The sequence below is a fragment of the Erpetoichthys calabaricus genome, chromosome 3 (genome assembly GCF_900747795.2).
Source record: "Erpetoichthys calabaricus chromosome 3, fErpCal1.3, whole genome shotgun sequence".
In the NCBI taxonomy this organism is placed as follows: Eukaryota; Metazoa; Chordata; class Cladistia; order Polypteriformes; family Polypteridae; genus Erpetoichthys; species Erpetoichthys calabaricus.
The window spans coordinates 192,547,927-192,564,739 of NC_041396.2; the positions used below are offsets into that span (position 1 = coordinate 192,547,927).

Consider the following 16,813-nt stretch of genomic DNA (forward strand, 5'->3'; position numbering starts at 1 on the left):
TACATTATTCATGCATTAAATTATTCTGATTTAATTTTAACTTGTTTTTCTGTGCATGTAACTACCCTAAGTTCTTGTCAATAAGCCGCGGCTTATCTAAGGAAAAAAGTTGTGAAAATGAAAAAATAGAATATCGGCTTATACATAAGTCCGGCTTATACATCCATCGCGGGGGTTGCGTTCCAGAGCCACCCGCGAAATAAGAATATCCGCGAAGTAGAAACCATATGTTTATATGGTTATTTTTATATTGTCATGCTTGGGTCACAGATTTGCGCAGAAACACAGGAGGTTGTAGAGAGACAGGAACGTTATTCAAACACTGCAAACAAACATTTGTCTCTTTTTCAAAAGTTTAAACTGTGCTCCATGACAAGACAGAGATGACAGTTCCGTCTCACAATTAAAAGAATGCAAACATATCTTCCTCTTCAAAGGAGTGAAGCAAACAAATCAATATGTCTGTTTGGCTTTTAAGTATGCGAAGCACCGCGGCACAAAGCTGTTGAAGGCGGCAGCTCACACCCCCTCCGTCAGGAGCAGACAAAGAGAGAGAGAGGGAGAGTTTGTTTTTCAGTCAAAAATCAATACGTGCCCTTCGAGCTTTTAAGTATGCGAAGCACTGTGCAGCATGTCTTTTCAGGAATCAGCTTTACAAAAGATAGCAACGTGAAGATAATCTTTCAGCATTTTTAGACGAGCGTCTGTATCGTCTAGGTGTGCAAACAGCCCCCCTGCTCAATCCCCATACGTCAGGATCACAGATAGTCAGCGCAAGATTGACAGAAAAGTAAGCAATCTAGCTTCTCAGCCATCTGCCAATAGCGTCCCTTGTATGAAATCAACTGGGCAAACCAACTGAGGAAGCATGTACCAGAAATTAAAAGACCCATTGTCCGCAGAAATCCGCGATATATATTTAAATATGCTTACATATAAAATCACAATTTAAATGACCGCTACGCGCTCGTGTTGACTCGCCGACGCCCAGAGCAGAAAGAACGCGCTCCGGCCGCTCCAACCGCGCCATGCGGGGAGTGAGAGAGACGGCAATATCTCACACTCTCTCCCCCCTTAAAGAAATTAAATGGGCGCGAGTGAGACCACTGACCTCCCTCCCTTCTATTAGTTATAGGTTATAGTACGTTCGGGCTTATCCATGAGTCCGGCTTATCTATGATACGATTTTATTTTAAAAATTCGTATGATTTTTGGTAGGCGGCACGGTGGCGCAGTGGGTAGCGCTGCTGCCTCGCAGTTGGGAGACCTGGGGACCCGGGTTCGCTTCCCGGGTCCTACCTGCGTGGAGTTTGCATGTTCTCCCCGTGTCTGCGTGGGTTTCCTCCGGGCGCTCCGGTTTCCTCCCACAGTCCAAAGACATGCAGGTTAGGTGGATTGGCGATCCTAAATTGGCCCTAGTGTGTGCTTGGTGTGTGGGTGTGTTTGTGTGTGTCCTGCGGTGGGTTGGCACCCTGCCCAGGATTGGTTCCCTGCCTTGTGCCCTGTGTTGGCTGGGATTGGCTCCAGCAGACCCCCGTGACCCTGTGTTCGGATTCAGCGGGTTGGAAAATGGATGGATGGATGGATGATTTTTGGTCTCCGGCTAATACATGAGTCCGGCTTATAGACAAGAACTTAGGGTAATTCTTCGAAATCAGATAAAGCAATTTAAGCTACATCATTTGTATGAAAATGGGCTATAGAAATACAGTCATATGAAAAAGTTTGGGAACCCCTCTTAATTCTTTGGGTCATTAGCTGAGCTTTTAAAAACTCAGCCACAGGGGATGCACAAACCAGTGTGTTTCTTCGTGCTGGTCTCAAGCCCGGCTAAATGGGAAGGGTTACGTCAGGAAGGGCATCCAGGGAAAAATTTTGGCGAATCAATATGCAGATAACAATACAAATTTCCATACCAGATCGGTCGAGCCCCGGGTTAACAACGACCGCCATCAGTACTGTTAGCCAACAGGGTGGTGGCAGAAATTGGGCTACTGTTGGCCGAAGAAGAAGGAGAAGAAGATGAGGGAGACATGTCCAGTGGCAGGAGGAGAGGAGGAAAGTAAAGAGAGTGGAACTGAGGGTAGGAACTTTGAATGTTGGCAGTATGACTGGTAAGGGGAGAGAGTTAGCAGATATGATGGAGAGAAGGAAGGTTGATATATTGTGCGTGCAAGAGACTAAATGGAAGGGGAGTAAGGCCAGGTGGATTGGAGGTGGATTCAAATTGTTCTATCATGGTGTGGATGGGAGGAGAAATGGGGTAGGAGTTATTCTGAAGGAACAGTATATGTCAAGAGTGTTTTGAAGGTGAAAAGAGTGTCAAGCAGAGTAATGATTATGAAGCTGGAAATTGGAGGTGTGATGATGAATGTTATTAGTGCATATGCACCGCAAGTTGGGTGTGCAATGGGTGAGAAAGAAGATTTTTGGAGAGAGTTGGATGAAGTGATGAACAGTGTACCCAAGGGACAGAAAGTGATGATTGGAGCAGATTTCAATGGGCATGTTAGTGAAGGGAACAGTGGAGACGAGGAGGTGATGGGTAGGTATGGTGTCAAGGAGAGGAATGAAGAAGGTCAGAGGATAGTGGATTTTGCCAAAAGGATGGACATGGCTGTGGTGAATATGTATTTTAAGAAGGAGGAACATAGGATGGTGGTCTGTAGGATGACGTTGGAGATCAATAAGAGGAAGAGAGTGTGGGCAGAGCCAAGAATCAAATGGTGGAAGCTGAAAAAGGAAGACTGCAAGGTTGAGTTTAGGGAGGAGGTGAGACAGGCACTGGGTGGCAGTGAAGAGTTACCAGACAGCTGGGAAACTATAGCAGATGTAGTAAGGGTGACAGCAAGAAGGTTGCTTGGCGTGACATCTGGAAAGAGGAAGGAGGAAAAGGAAACCTGGTGGTGGAATGAGGAAATACAGGAGAGTATACAGAGGAAGAGGATAGCAAAGAAGAAATGGGATAGTCAGAGAGATGCAGAAAGTAGACAAGAGTACAAGGAGATACAGCGCAAGGTAAAGAGAGAGGTGGCAAAGGCTAAAGAAAAGGCATATGATGAGTTGTATGAGAGGTTGGACACTAAGGAGGGAGAAAAGGACCTGTACCGATTGGCTAGACAGAGGGACCGAGCTGGGAAAGATGTGCAGCAGGTTAGGGTGATAAAGGAAAAAGATGGAAATGTACTTAAAAGCGAGGAGAGTGTGTTGAGCAGATGGAAAGAGTACTTTGAGTGGCTGATGAATGAAGAGAACGAGAGAGAGAAGAGGTTGGATGATGTGGAGATAGTGAATCAGGAAGTGCGACGGATTAGCAAGGAGGAAGTAAGGACAGCTTTGAAGAGGATGAAAAATGGAAAGGCTGTTGGTCCAGATGACATACCTATGGAAGCGAGATGGCAGTGGAGTTTTTAACCAGATTGTTTAATGGAATCTTGGAAAGTGAGAGGATGCCTGAGGAGTGGAGAAGAAGTGTACTGGTGCCGATATTTATGAATAAGGGGGATGCGCAGGACTGTAGTAACTACAGGGGAATAAAATTGATGAGCCACAGAATGAAGTTATGGGAAAGAGTAGTGGAAGCTAGGTTAAGAAGTGAGGTGATGATTAGTGAGCAGCAGTATGGTTTCATGCCAAGAAAGAGCACCACAGATGCAATGTTTGCTCTGAGGATGTTGATGAAGAAGTTTAGAGAAGGCCAGAAGGAGTTGCATTGCGTCTTTGTGGACCTGGAGAAAGCACATGACAGGGTGCCTCGAGAGGAGCTGTGGTATTGTATGAGGAAGTCGGGAGTGGCAGAGAAGTACGTAAGAGTTGTACAGGATATGTACGAGGGAAGTGTGACAGTGGTGAGGTCTGCGGTAGGAGTGATGGATTCATTCAAGTTGAAGGTGGGATTACATCAGGGATTGGCTCTGAGCCCTTTCTTATTTGCAATGGTGATGGACAGGCTGACAGACGAAATTAGACAGGAGTCCCCGTGGACTATGATGTTTGCTGATGACATTGTGATCTGTAGTGATAGTAGGGAGCAGGTTGAGGAGACCCTGAAGAGGTGGAGATATGCTCTAGAGAGGACAGGAATGAAGGTCAGTAGGAACAAGACAGAATACATGTGCGTAAATGAGAGGGAGGTCAGTGGAATGGTGAGAATGCAAGGAGTACAGTTGGCGAAGGTGGATGAGTTTAAATACTTGGGATCAACAGTACAGAGTAATGGGGATTGTGGAAGAGAGGTGAAAAAGAGAGTGCAGGCAAGGTGGAATGGGTGGAGAAGAGTGTCAGGAGTAATTTGTGACAGAAGGGTATCAGCAAGAGTCAAAGGGAAGGTCTACAGGACGGTAGTGAGACCAGCTATGTTATATGGGTTGCAGACGGTGGCACTGACCAGAAAGCAGGAGACAGAGCTGAATGTGGCAGAGTTAAAGATGCTAAGATTTGCATTAAGCGTGATGAGGATGGACAGGAATAAAAATGAGTACATTAGAGGGTCAGTTCAAGTTGGATGGTTGGGAGACAAAGTCAGAGAGGCGAGATTGTGTTGGTTTGGACATGTGCTGGGAATATTGGGAGAAGGGAAGGGAAGAGGTAAAGAGGAAGGCCTAAGCGAAGGTTTATGGATGTGGTGAGCGAGGACATGCAGGTGACGGGTATAACAGAACAAGATGCAATGGACAGAAAGATGTGGAAGAAGATGATCCACTGTGGCAACCCCTAACAGGAGCAGCCGAAAGAAGAAGACTGGCTGGGCTTTCAAAGTAGCAACTTCCTTTTAATATATGCCTTATGGAAACAGTAGTATTTCAGCAGTGACATTAACTTTATTGGATTAACAGAAAATATGCAATATGCATTATAACAAAATTAGACGGGTGCATAAATTTGGGCACCCCAAAAGAGATATTACATCAATACTTAGTTGAGCCTCCTTTTGCAAATATAACAGCCTCTAGACACCTCCTATAGCCTTTGATGAGTGTCTGGATTCTGGATGGAGGTATTTTTGACCATTCTTAAATATAAAATCTCTCCAGTTCATTTAAATCTGATGGCTGCCGAGCATGGACAGCCTGCTTCAAATCATCCCATAGATTTTCGATGATATTCAAGTCAGGGGACTGTGACGGCCATTCCAGAACATTGTACTTCTCCCTCTGCGTGAATGCCTTTGTAGATTTCGAACTGAGTTTTGGGTTATTGTCTTGTTGGAATATCCAACCTCTGCGTAACTTCAACTTTGTGACTGATGCTTGAACATTATCCTGAAGAATTTGTTGATATTGGGTTGAATTCATCTGACCCTTGACTTTAACAAGGGCCCCAGTCCCTGAACTAGCCACACAGCATGACGGAACCTCCACTAAATTTGACAGTAGGTAGCACGTGTTTTTCTTGGAATGCGGTGTTCTTCTTCCGCCATACAAAGCGCTTTTTGTTATGACCAAATAACTCGATTTTTGTCTCATCAGTCCAAAGCACTTTGTTCCAAAATGAATCTGGCTTGTCTAAATGAGCATTTGCATACAACAAGCAACTCTGTTTGTGGCGTGAGTGCAGAAAGGGTGTCTTTCTCATCACCCTGCCATATAGATGCTCTTTGTGCAAATTGCACTGAATTGTAGAATGATGTAGAGATACACCATCTGCAGCAAGATGTTCTTGCAGGTCTTTGGAGGCGATCTGTGGGTTGTCTGTAACCATTCTCACAATCCAATATATTTTTCTTGGCCTGCCAGACCTGGGTTTAACAGCAACTGTGCCTGTGGCCTTCCATTTCCTGATTACATTCCTTACAGTTGAAACTGACAGTGTAAACCTCTGAGATAGCTTTTTGTAGCCTTCCCCTAAACCATGACACTGAACAATCTTTGTTTTCAGATCTTTTGAGAGTTGCTTTGAGGATCCCATGCTGTCACTCTTCAGAGGAGAGTCAAAGGAAAGCACAACTTGCAATTGACCATCTTAAATACCTTTTCTCACGATTGGACACGCCTGTCTATGAAGTTCAAGGCTTAACGAGTTAATCCAACCAATTTGGTGTTGCAAGTAATCAGTACTGAGCAGTTACATGCATTCAAATCAGCAAAACTACAAGGGTACCCAAATTTTTGCACAGCCAGTTTTTCACATTTCATTTAATTGATTTAATTTAATTAATTAATCTTGCTGGGCCCTTGAGCAAGACCCTTAACCTGTAATTGCTCCAGGGGCGCTGTACAATGGCTGACCCTGCGCTCTGACCCCAAGAGATATGCGAAAACTAACAAATTCCTAACACAAGAAATTGTACAAGGCGAAATAAAGAACAAAAAAAAAAAAAAAAAAAATTTCATACAACTAAATACTGCTTCACTAAAAATCTTTGTTTGGAAAATACCCCAGTACTCAGATGTTCCTAGGAAATGAAAGACATACCACTGTTATCTTTATTGTTGAAAGTAGAGTAAATTATTATGCAGGCTGAGAGGGTTTCCCAAACTTTTTCATATGACTGTAAATGTTGTCTATAAATATATTAAAATGTTCTATAAGCACTAAGAGTGTTGAAAAAAATAACAAAAAAGCCAGGAATATAAATCTATTCAGATTTTAAAAGGAAATATGCTCTTACCAGGCTGCAGGTTAGCAATATGTGAGGTGAAAATTCCATTGCAGTAGATCTTTATTATTAGGAATATATTCTTCTTATCACATTCCGTGTCTTTTGAAATAAGTGTTTCACATACTGGGGTGTATGGGTTAACTATTTCCCCATCTGCAACAAGCAGATTAATAAAAATAAAATTACATTCAAATGCAGATAGTAACTATGCTGTAACCAGAAACAAGAACATTAAAAAATGGACTCAGGTAATTAGGGAAAATATATATTTTTGAACATTTTAAATATTTTATAAATTACACTAACATTTAAGTATGATTCATTAAATAATTTCACATACAAATAACAATATACATACAACACTAAAACGACTGAAGTATTTTTTTTAATACAGTGTGTTAATATACTTAAAAACAGGAATCAACTGGAATGGTGGCCATTAATACTTCAAGTGTAGCACAACTTGCAAAGGTTCACATTAGAGAATGATTTTTTAATACAGAAATTATTTTCAGCCAGCTGATTAATAGAATAGGAGAAATCAGGTTTGGAACTTGAATATGAATGGCATATTCAGTACAGGTTTTCTTTTTTTCACTTATTTTGGTGCGAAGGGTAGTTTTCATTAAGCAGTTACAGTGGTGCTTGTTGCAGATATGTTGTGATATTTACTTACTTTCATTTGGGGAATTTTTTGTAGTGTATTAGACTGGAATGTGTGAGAGAAAAATGTACTTGAAACTGCCTGCCTGTTTAACTAGGACATCCTGACATTTATACCAGTACATTTAAATCAGAAAATTAGATCAATTACAACATTTTAACTTTATTTTGTTTTCCGATAACAGTTTACATATAAGAAGTCTTATCACCCATGACTCTTCATTATTAACTATTTTAGGATTTTACATAATACTTAACAGATGTGTTTCTGGACCATTGCAGCCACAGGTGAATAATAAATTAAAAATCAGTCATTTCAAAACACTAGTAATATCTTGGCTATATGTTTAAAACAATTTAGTGGTAAGTTGGTGTAAATAAAAGATGTCCATGTTTGAATTTAATTTATAACTATGATGGCTCAAGACTCTTTTATTTAGTAAGTATTTTCCACAACATGTGCTCACTTATGATGCAGGTCATTTCTTTTACCAGCTCTTTTCTTTTGAGTCCTGTTTAAATGTATGTAACATACTTGGACTACTTCTTGCTCTAATAGGGTATAGAAGTCTGTGATCAACTGGAACATGGCACTGACCTGGAAAGTGGTGACATCTGCTTATATACTAGTGCAGCTTTACTAATATTGTGTACTGATATAGCTCTAGAAAACTGGCTCTTAGATAAAACTGTAATAATAAAATATACACAAGCAAAATAACTGAGGACAGGAGCAAAAAGTCATGGTTTATTTTAATTTTGAAATTACACTCTTGGTTTACACGAGCTTTTGTTTACCTTGTCTTTCATACTTTTTCTATCATCGCTGCCCATAATATAATACTAAATAGGAAACACTTAGACCTCAAGTCCTTGAAAAAAGACGGTTCATGCGATTGTTACAAAACACAGCACTCCAGGTAATTCTGTCAAAGGTTCTGCCACCTCTTTTAGTGTCTTAATTGTGTGTACGACCACCTTTTACGCTTGGATTATGTGACTCATACTAAATAGGAAACACTTAGACCTCAAGTCCTTGAAAAAAGACGGTTCATGCGATTGTTACAAAACACAGCACTCCAGGTAATTCTGTCAAAGGTTCTGCCACCTCTTTTAGTGTCTTAATTGTGTGTACGACCACCTTTTACGCTTGGATTATGTGACTCACTTTTGCGACAAAAACAATCAATTGACCTGTGCAATGTTCTTCACTGTCAGCAGATATCACAGTTTGTTTCCTGTCAGCCATGCTGTATACCCAAAGCATTGCTCTTTTCCTGTCAGTTATGCTGAGTGGCTGTGTCACGGCATACCATGAAACGGATCCAATCATGTGTCAGTTCCTTGGTCAAGTATGACTTTTTTTTGCGTATAGCTGTTCTTTTCCTGTCATGGCCTTGCCAGCACTTGCAGGAGAAGGACTCAAAACCCATTTGTAAAGTAGCCTGCACTTACAATTCTTGAGTTGCGTTAACTTGTATCATATCATAAGCTCTTGATTAAGACCAAGATCAAGGTCCAAGGCATAGACAGACAACCCTTAGCATTTTATATATAGAGATTATTGTGGGAATGATCCAACTTGTCAAGTGAACTATCACACATGTATTTTAACCTGCGTACATTTCCTAGTGATGATCTTGTACAGCAGTGATTAATGGGTCATTTTGAGACATCTGAAATGTAATTACAAGATGTCTCAGATCTGTTTCCAGATATCTCACAATGGTTTCTTTGTTATTTGTAATTAAAGATGTCTCAGATCTGTTTCCAGATATTTCACAATGGTTTCTTTGTTATTTTAAGATTACCAAAATATATTTTTAGAAACCTTAAAAAGACAGGAAGCCATACTGAAACTGTGTTATCTTAAAATTAACATCAAACATCTTAAAATGCATAGCATGTCAATTTGAAATGCCTGAAAATGTATTGGAGATATCTTGAGAAGCACACTAAACTGTTCAGGTATCTTAAATCATGTACTGCATTTCAGACACCTCAAAATGTAGTGTAAATCTGAAATTAATTGAATTTCAGATATCTTCAACGCTTAACTTAATTTTAACAAATCTGAAATGTATTTGAGGGTTTCAAAAAATGTTAATTTAGCTTGCCATAAGAGTTGGGAGTCAAATCAGCATCTCATCAAATACTTTGATTAGTTTGTAATTTTTTTAACTGTGTAAACTTCTTTTTGAAATGATGTCTTAATGAATCTTGCCAGTTGTTTAGAGTGGCTTTACCAAAACACAAAGAAAAAGACTGAATATTTTACCTTTATATGTAGTTTTGAGGTAAATGTGTTTGCCTACAGGCACTTGACAGACTGTTCCCCTTGGAAGCTGTAAATGGTATAGTTTGGTGTCATGAGTTACATCACAAACAGATATTAAGGTGCACTTTCTGTAGAATATTTCTGGAAAGAATCACAATTAAATCATTATATTACTCATTATCAAATTAACACAGATTTCATAAAAACATTATTAATTCTAATTTGACTGGCACAATACATACACCAAAGAAGGTGAAGAATTAAACACACAATAAATGGATAAGATGAATTTTAAAGACAATATATTGCTTTTACTAATAAATATACAGACCACTTTGTAAAATGCTTATAGAAAATGAAACAATCTCTGATATTAATTTGATAGAACTACTAGACTACTAGAAATAGAAGGATAAACTAATAACTTTAACAGACATTTCACTGGAATAATCACAGTGAATGGTTGAATACCAATACAATTTTTTTAAAACTTGTATTATATCTTTCTTGATTAAAATCAAAAAAGTTATATTAACACCTTCCCTGTGACAAATAACTCAGAAGTATTAACAATACGAAGAGACTGAATGTTAGGCATCAGTGCTGTGTAATAAGAACAAATTCATTTTGTTTTGTAATGCAGGTCAGTATTTTCTCATTTTCTGTTTCACTTTGGCAGATTACATGCCACATATTTGCTAGAGTGAGACCTGAATACTTATAGGAGAAATATACTGACCAGCTATGCAGCTATACACGTCATAAATTGTGTGTCGGATAATGAAAAAAGTTTGGTTTTCATTAAAAAAAATAAAGTTAGTATTAAATATGGTGGACTTAACATTCATCAGAATATATGCATACTCATATTTATGAATGAGAAGCAGAGTGTTGCAATTTTTTGTGCTTTTGTTTAACACCTCCAGTGATCTCTCCATGACTAACCACATACATATCATCTTTAAAAACAAATCTGCATTGTCCTGATATGACCAAATGTCGGTGTGCACTAACGTGAGTAGGTCTAGAGTTTGATAAAGAGTAAAGAGCTGGGTGATTGTACTTAAAATATTTTTGAAGGAAAAACTTTTTAAAGTGTAATCTAATTTCATTTTATAAAACACACTCAGGTCTCAAATTGAGACGGCCCATCCGGGTAGGCACGTGGAATGTCTGGTCTCTCTGGCATGATGGTCATCTTCCTCTCCTGTTAGTGGAGCTTCATAAATTCTGCATTTCAGTGGCGGCACTCTCTGAGGAGTGCAGACCTGGGACTGGCCAAATCATTATAGGTGGGGACACCTTTTACTGTTCTGGTCGCTCTGATGGTTGTCATACTCAGGAAATAGCTGTTGCTATGGTGGATTGGCTCCTTCCGATTGTGTCCAATGTCACTCCTTTCAATGAGAGTATCATGAGACTCAGATTATGGCACTCTCAGGGTGCCTTGTCTGTGGTCTCAGTGTATGCTCCAATCGCTGTGAGTGACGTGTCAGTGAAGGAGACAGTTTATTTGCAACTTTGCTCAGTGGTTGATGGGTACCCGCGAGGTAACACTCTCCTCTGGTCATGATTTATGTAACAGTAATACAAAGCAAAACAGTCAGCCATAAAATACTACAACAATCATTCTGAATAATAGCTCCCAATTTTGTTCTAACAACATACCTTGGTTCTTGGTTTCTATTAACAAATCATGCTGGATCAGGGGTGTGCCCAATTCAGTCCACTTGCAACAGGACTTTTTTTTCATGTTTAACTCTATTTTTCCTATATCATATGATGTGATCACTGTTAAAAGAAAGAAACAAATAAACAATTAAAGCTTATATTGGGATTTCCATTTATTACCCTAATACCACCCCATTCATCATCAAACCAATTTTATTTAGGTGCAGGCTTATATGGACCCAAGACCTTTTCTGGATGATGTCTCAGCAATTTGCATGACTGAAGCACAGCCATACTCATTGATACATGGCCAATTTACAACATCCTGTTAATCTATTTCTTTAGGTGTGAAAGGAAAATCACAGTTCCAAGAGGAAAACCCATGCAAACTAGGTGAGAATAAGCAAACTCCACACACACGCACACACATACGCACGCACACACACACACACACAATAATTTGACTAAGGACTCTAAAGCTATAAGGCTGAAGCACTAAGAACTGTGCGATCCTCCTGATTGTTTTGTGGTATCAGTCGCTATTTATCAATGACCATTCATTTGTGTGTTCTGTTCTCTAGTCAGTGGAAATATTTTATTACATTGTATGACTATTCACAAGCCTTTGTTAAAACAAAATCCAGCCACATCTGAAAATCCACCCTTTTGTCTGGAATCTTAAATTTGATATCCCTATATTTCGCATTTTCTATTTCATTTAAATTACACTGTCAAGATATCCTTTTGCCCTCCATCCCTTGACCATGAATTGGATGAAGGTGCGCTGAGAAACTTATTTTATTTTAAACTCTGTTATAATTACTCGTTTACATTAAATCTGCTGTGTGCTATCGCCCAGTTTAACTTTTACATTGTCATTCTAATGTTATGCAAAGTATAGATTACTGAGGAAACAATTAAGTCTCCATGGCTTGTTAAGATATTTTTTTCTTATTGCCTTCACATTGTGAATTACGGTAAGTAAGAAGCTACATAATTAGCAGCACATACTGTACATATACTGTAAATGGATGTGAATTAGCCAGTAATCTCCCTGACACACCGTATTCAGTATTAACACAACATTACCTTTCCACACTTAAGCACACACAGTTCACTAAGAGAACAAATGCGGCAATTAAGTGAGTAATAAAAATGCCTGGAATGAAAACCAGCAACCACAGTGATAATACATAACTGAGATCAGGAACCTTAAGCATAAATACCCAAGCAATAAAGGGTGCTATTCTACGTTGACACTTACTTTTAGATTGCAAACCAAATTGAATATACAAGAGAATTGAATTTTGAGACAAGGATGCCAGTACATATTTCTAAAGCAAGTGAGCTATAAATAATAAAATCATTTGAAATCCCCAACAAGAAAACCAGTACCTTTCCATTAAAAATAAAAAATGTTTAAATGAGTAGGCTAGATAATTAATATTTAGTTAATAACATCTTCAGCATTGTAAAATGATTAACTTACCCTTAATATCATCTTCAACCTTACTAAATAATTCTGTAACAGAAACAAATTAACAAAATGACACAAATTTTACTTTTAAGTTAGAACCAGGGTCATGTAAGTCAAAATTAAGCATATCAAGTATTTAAGAACTTTAAAGAAATGTTAGTAATATGTTAATTGTGGCTTCATTGTGTACTCTGATTTATTTTTATTATTTTTTTTTATGTTTATATTGTAGTAGTTTTCCATATCCTTGATTTTTAAAAATCTTTTCATAACAATGTATAATTTACAAAAAACTGTTAAGCACAAAATTACATGAAACAATTGATGCAATTTATTACTGATTTCTTCAATAAAAACAACCGAATGGTGTGTCTCCTCATTTCTTTAAGCCTGCTTCAGCATCCAAAATTTTCCATTCCTCTATGCAAAGAGACTTGCTTCTTTACAATATTCATCACTCCAGACAAATGTGCATGAAATTGATACTTATCTTAAAAGCTAAACTTGATAGTTTGATTTTTTTAAAAGGTATCTATAGCGCTATTACAGCAATATCTTCTATTCATCAATCTTGTCGTATAAGTACTTGTCCAAAGGTGAAATTCTTTCAGTACAATTTGAAGATTCATCTTCTAACATTGTATGAAAATTCATCAATAAAGAAAGTACTGTCAAACTTACTTAGGTGAAGAAGATAGGATTTCACCCCAAGAAGTAGCTCCACTCGCAAATTATGATCATCAAGGTCCACAATAATACATTCTGAACTTATTTCCTACTAGGACGAAATACATATTATTCAGAGACTTACATTTAATTTAAAAATTTCGACTGTGCCTTTGAGAATATGATAATAAACCTTTATCCAGAATTTTCTAAAAGTAATATATAGGGTGAGTGAAAATTATGTTAATATTTGAATAGCGGAAACAACTTACTCACAAAACATACTTCATATGTGCAAGATGATTTACAGGAATATCTCAACCTGTTCGTCATCATGTTCAACACACGTGGCACATAAATTGGCCACAAAAACTGTATATAATTGGCCACAAAATTTGTATGTAAGTATATACATAGCAGTACCATTAGTGTTAACATAATTTTGACTCACCCTGTATTTCTAAAATCTTCCTCAATGCAAACAAATTAATGTTTCAGAAAGGTAGGGAATATAAATATCTCAAAAGAAGCATAAAAACTATCACTTATATTAAGGCAGCTATAAAACCTAATATTTGAAGGATAAGAATAGATTACTTCTGAAAAAACGGTAAACAAAACAATATGTCTGTATGTAGCAGATTGTATTACATTGTAATGTTATATATTCAAATTCACAGAAAAAAAAGAAATTCTGTACATAAATTGTATGTATTTCAATTTTTTTTAACATTACTTACTATTATAAGACCAAAAGAAATATCAAGAAATTATTTAACTCATTCATAGACTATTGTAGCATGACATACATAAACTAAACAAATCCCCCTCAGGCATGAAACTCTTTGATGAAAGGTAGGCAGCCTTCATATTGAAACAGTAATATGAGAGAAAAGAACTCTGCATATGAGAACACTGAATCTGCCAGATGTTGGTAAGTTCTTAATGTAAGATTGAGTGTTGTGCAGGTCAGAGTGTGTGTGAGAGAGATGGAGAGAGTGAGAGAAACAGCAGCCTCAGTGGAAACCAGCAATTACAGAAGCTGACCCAGTCAGCACAAGGGATACCTAATCTTCTACCTAGGGAAAACAAAACATAAAAAGCTTAAAGTACAAACTTTCAAAAAGCAATGTTATTCTGTTGAATTGAACTCTTCCCTTCCTTTTGTTAAAGGTGCTTTTATAAGGCTGAAATATTACATTTCCATCATTGCATTTTTTAACTTTTACATTCTTAAATAACACCAGGTCATGTTACTTGCAGAAAATCCCAGATGATTCTGCACTTATGTGGTGCACTGATAAAGGGGATAAGGCAGAGTATAGTAGTCAGGTAGAGTAGTTTGTTTCTTGGTACAAAGAGAATTAAATGCATCTTAACATCAGCAAAAATCAAGAAACTGGTTACAGACTTTCACTGCACCAAACAGCTTCTATGTCTGTTCTCTATTGAAGGATTGGATGTAGAGGTGGTCCACTCCTACAAGTACTTGGGGGTCTACATTAATGACAGGTTGGAAAACACAGACAAACTATTATAAGAGCAGAGAAGGCTCTTTCTCCTTAGGAGACTGTTTTCTTTTAATGTAGGAGGTGATATCATTCAAATCTTCTATAACTCTGGTATGGCTAGTGTGTTTTTCTACACTGTGGTGTGCAGGGATGTTAACATCACTTCAGGAAAGGCCCACCAATTCAACAAGCTAATTAAAAGGGCAAGCTCAGTTATATGACACACTCTGTTGTGTAGTACAAAGGAGAGATTTAAAACAAAACTGAGTGCCATTATGAACAATGCTTCACATCCTCTCTCTGACACACTGACACTGAGTACTTTCAGCTAATGAATTATTCAGCAGAAGTGTGCCAAGAAACGCTACTGGGGCTCCTTTATACCAACAGCAATACATCTGTGTAAAGCTTCAATATGGCTGTGACAGCCAAGACAGAGCTTTTTCCTCCTTTTTAATTTTCTTGCTTTATAGTCATTCTGGTTTGTGTTCAAATGAAAGTTTATGTATGTACTTACTTTCTTATCTACCTATTTATGTATTTATTTATTTAAATAGCTTCTGTAAAAAGCCAAATTTCCACCTGGGGACAAATAGTTTGTTTGTTTGTTTGTTCATTCGTTCTGTCTGTCTCTCTATCTATATATCTCTCTATCTACTGTATATTACAGCATAGAAGTGAGTATATATACATGGCCAGATTTAACAGAACTCATATACCATAATCAATCCTTTTCACTAGTAAATAACCACAAAAGAAAATTAATTGCATTCAAAGTTGTTATTGAATATTAATAATTTGCATTGGATTTTTCCTGTAATAAATGATTTCTGGCAGCATCTATTAAACAAGACCATGTCAATAACAAGAGGACATTTTAAGAATTCTTTTAATTAATTACCTAGATTAGTACTTATTGGACAGAATACTAATGATTTAAAAACATTTAACAGAGGTATTGAAGGCATATTACTACCTACCTTTTGTTTTGCATATATGACAACCGAAACTGTCATGTCATTCTGAAACCAGTCATATCTGCAGGTTAAAAGATAAATACATCATTATGCAGTGTATCCTAACTAATAAAAATTCAAATCATTCAAATTTGTAAAAATAAAGACTAGAAATGTAAACCTCTACTTTTCAAAACCTTAAGTCAACATTTTTTGGGCTTCGAGTACCAAAGAAAACATGTACAATTTTAATCAGAAATATATATAGAATATGTACTGTAATTCAATGTATTAAAAATACAACTAAATATCAATGGTGAGATTGCTTCTTTATTGGTGAAATTTCTTTTCTGTTATAATGATATTATTTTATTACTATACATGCTAGTCTCCTTGCATTAAGGTGGAAATATCGTGAGGCTGCCAAACCAGCTAAATGATGCCTCAAGTGTATAATTATTCATATCACTGAGCCGTTATTATTGTAGTGACTTCTTTGTGGGTAAAGGAGAAAAAGGCAGCTAGCGTTGTCATGTTCTTTTTCCTGTCTCGCTGCTATAGTTCTGCATGCATAGTAGTCATAGCAGAGTCTCTACATTATATATTGTGTTGACAAGACAAAAATATTAAACTTCAAAAGTTATGAATATGATATATAGACTCTACTTTAGTTTCCTTTAGGTCAATGCTGCACATAAGACCCCTTTTTGTCAGTATATATCAGCTACCTGTTGTCACTTCTCAGGGAACTGGCCAACAGGTTATGAATATCTCAGCTTACCTTCTACTTCTCAGAGAACTGGCTAACAGGTTAGAAATATCTCACTCAATTATGCCCACTGTATTGAAAGCCATTAAGCAGGCAACCAATGCACTAAATTATTTTTTTTTTAATGGTATGGGTGCACAAGATAAAACATAACATGTTTTTACGAACATAAAAAGACAATTTGCAGTACTGTTCGTTTTTTCTAACATAGTCAGAGTAAT

At 37.5% G+C, this 16,813-nt stretch overlaps 1 protein-coding gene across 2 annotated transcripts in view; it reads right to left on the minus strand.

The window, feature by feature from the left end:
• Nucleotides 1-16,813, minus strand: part of LOC114648548 (cytochrome b5 reductase 4) — an 85,861-nt gene that overhangs the window by 19,018 nt on the left and 50,030 nt on the right. For both annotated transcript variants that reach the window (XM_028797640.2, XM_051925348.1), the window contains exons 7-12: nt 15,848-15,905; nt 13,372-13,465; nt 12,703-12,735; nt 11,211-11,333; nt 9,543-9,683; nt 6,611-6,754 (exon numbers count right to left, since the gene is read on the minus strand). In XM_028797640.2, the coding sequence (XP_028653473.1) occupies nt 6,611-6,754; nt 9,543-9,683; nt 11,211-11,333; nt 12,703-12,735; nt 13,372-13,465; nt 15,848-15,905 (593 nt within the window). The remainder of the gene's footprint in view (nt 1-6,610; nt 6,755-9,542; nt 9,684-11,210; nt 11,334-12,702; nt 12,736-13,371; nt 13,466-15,847; nt 15,906-16,813) is intronic.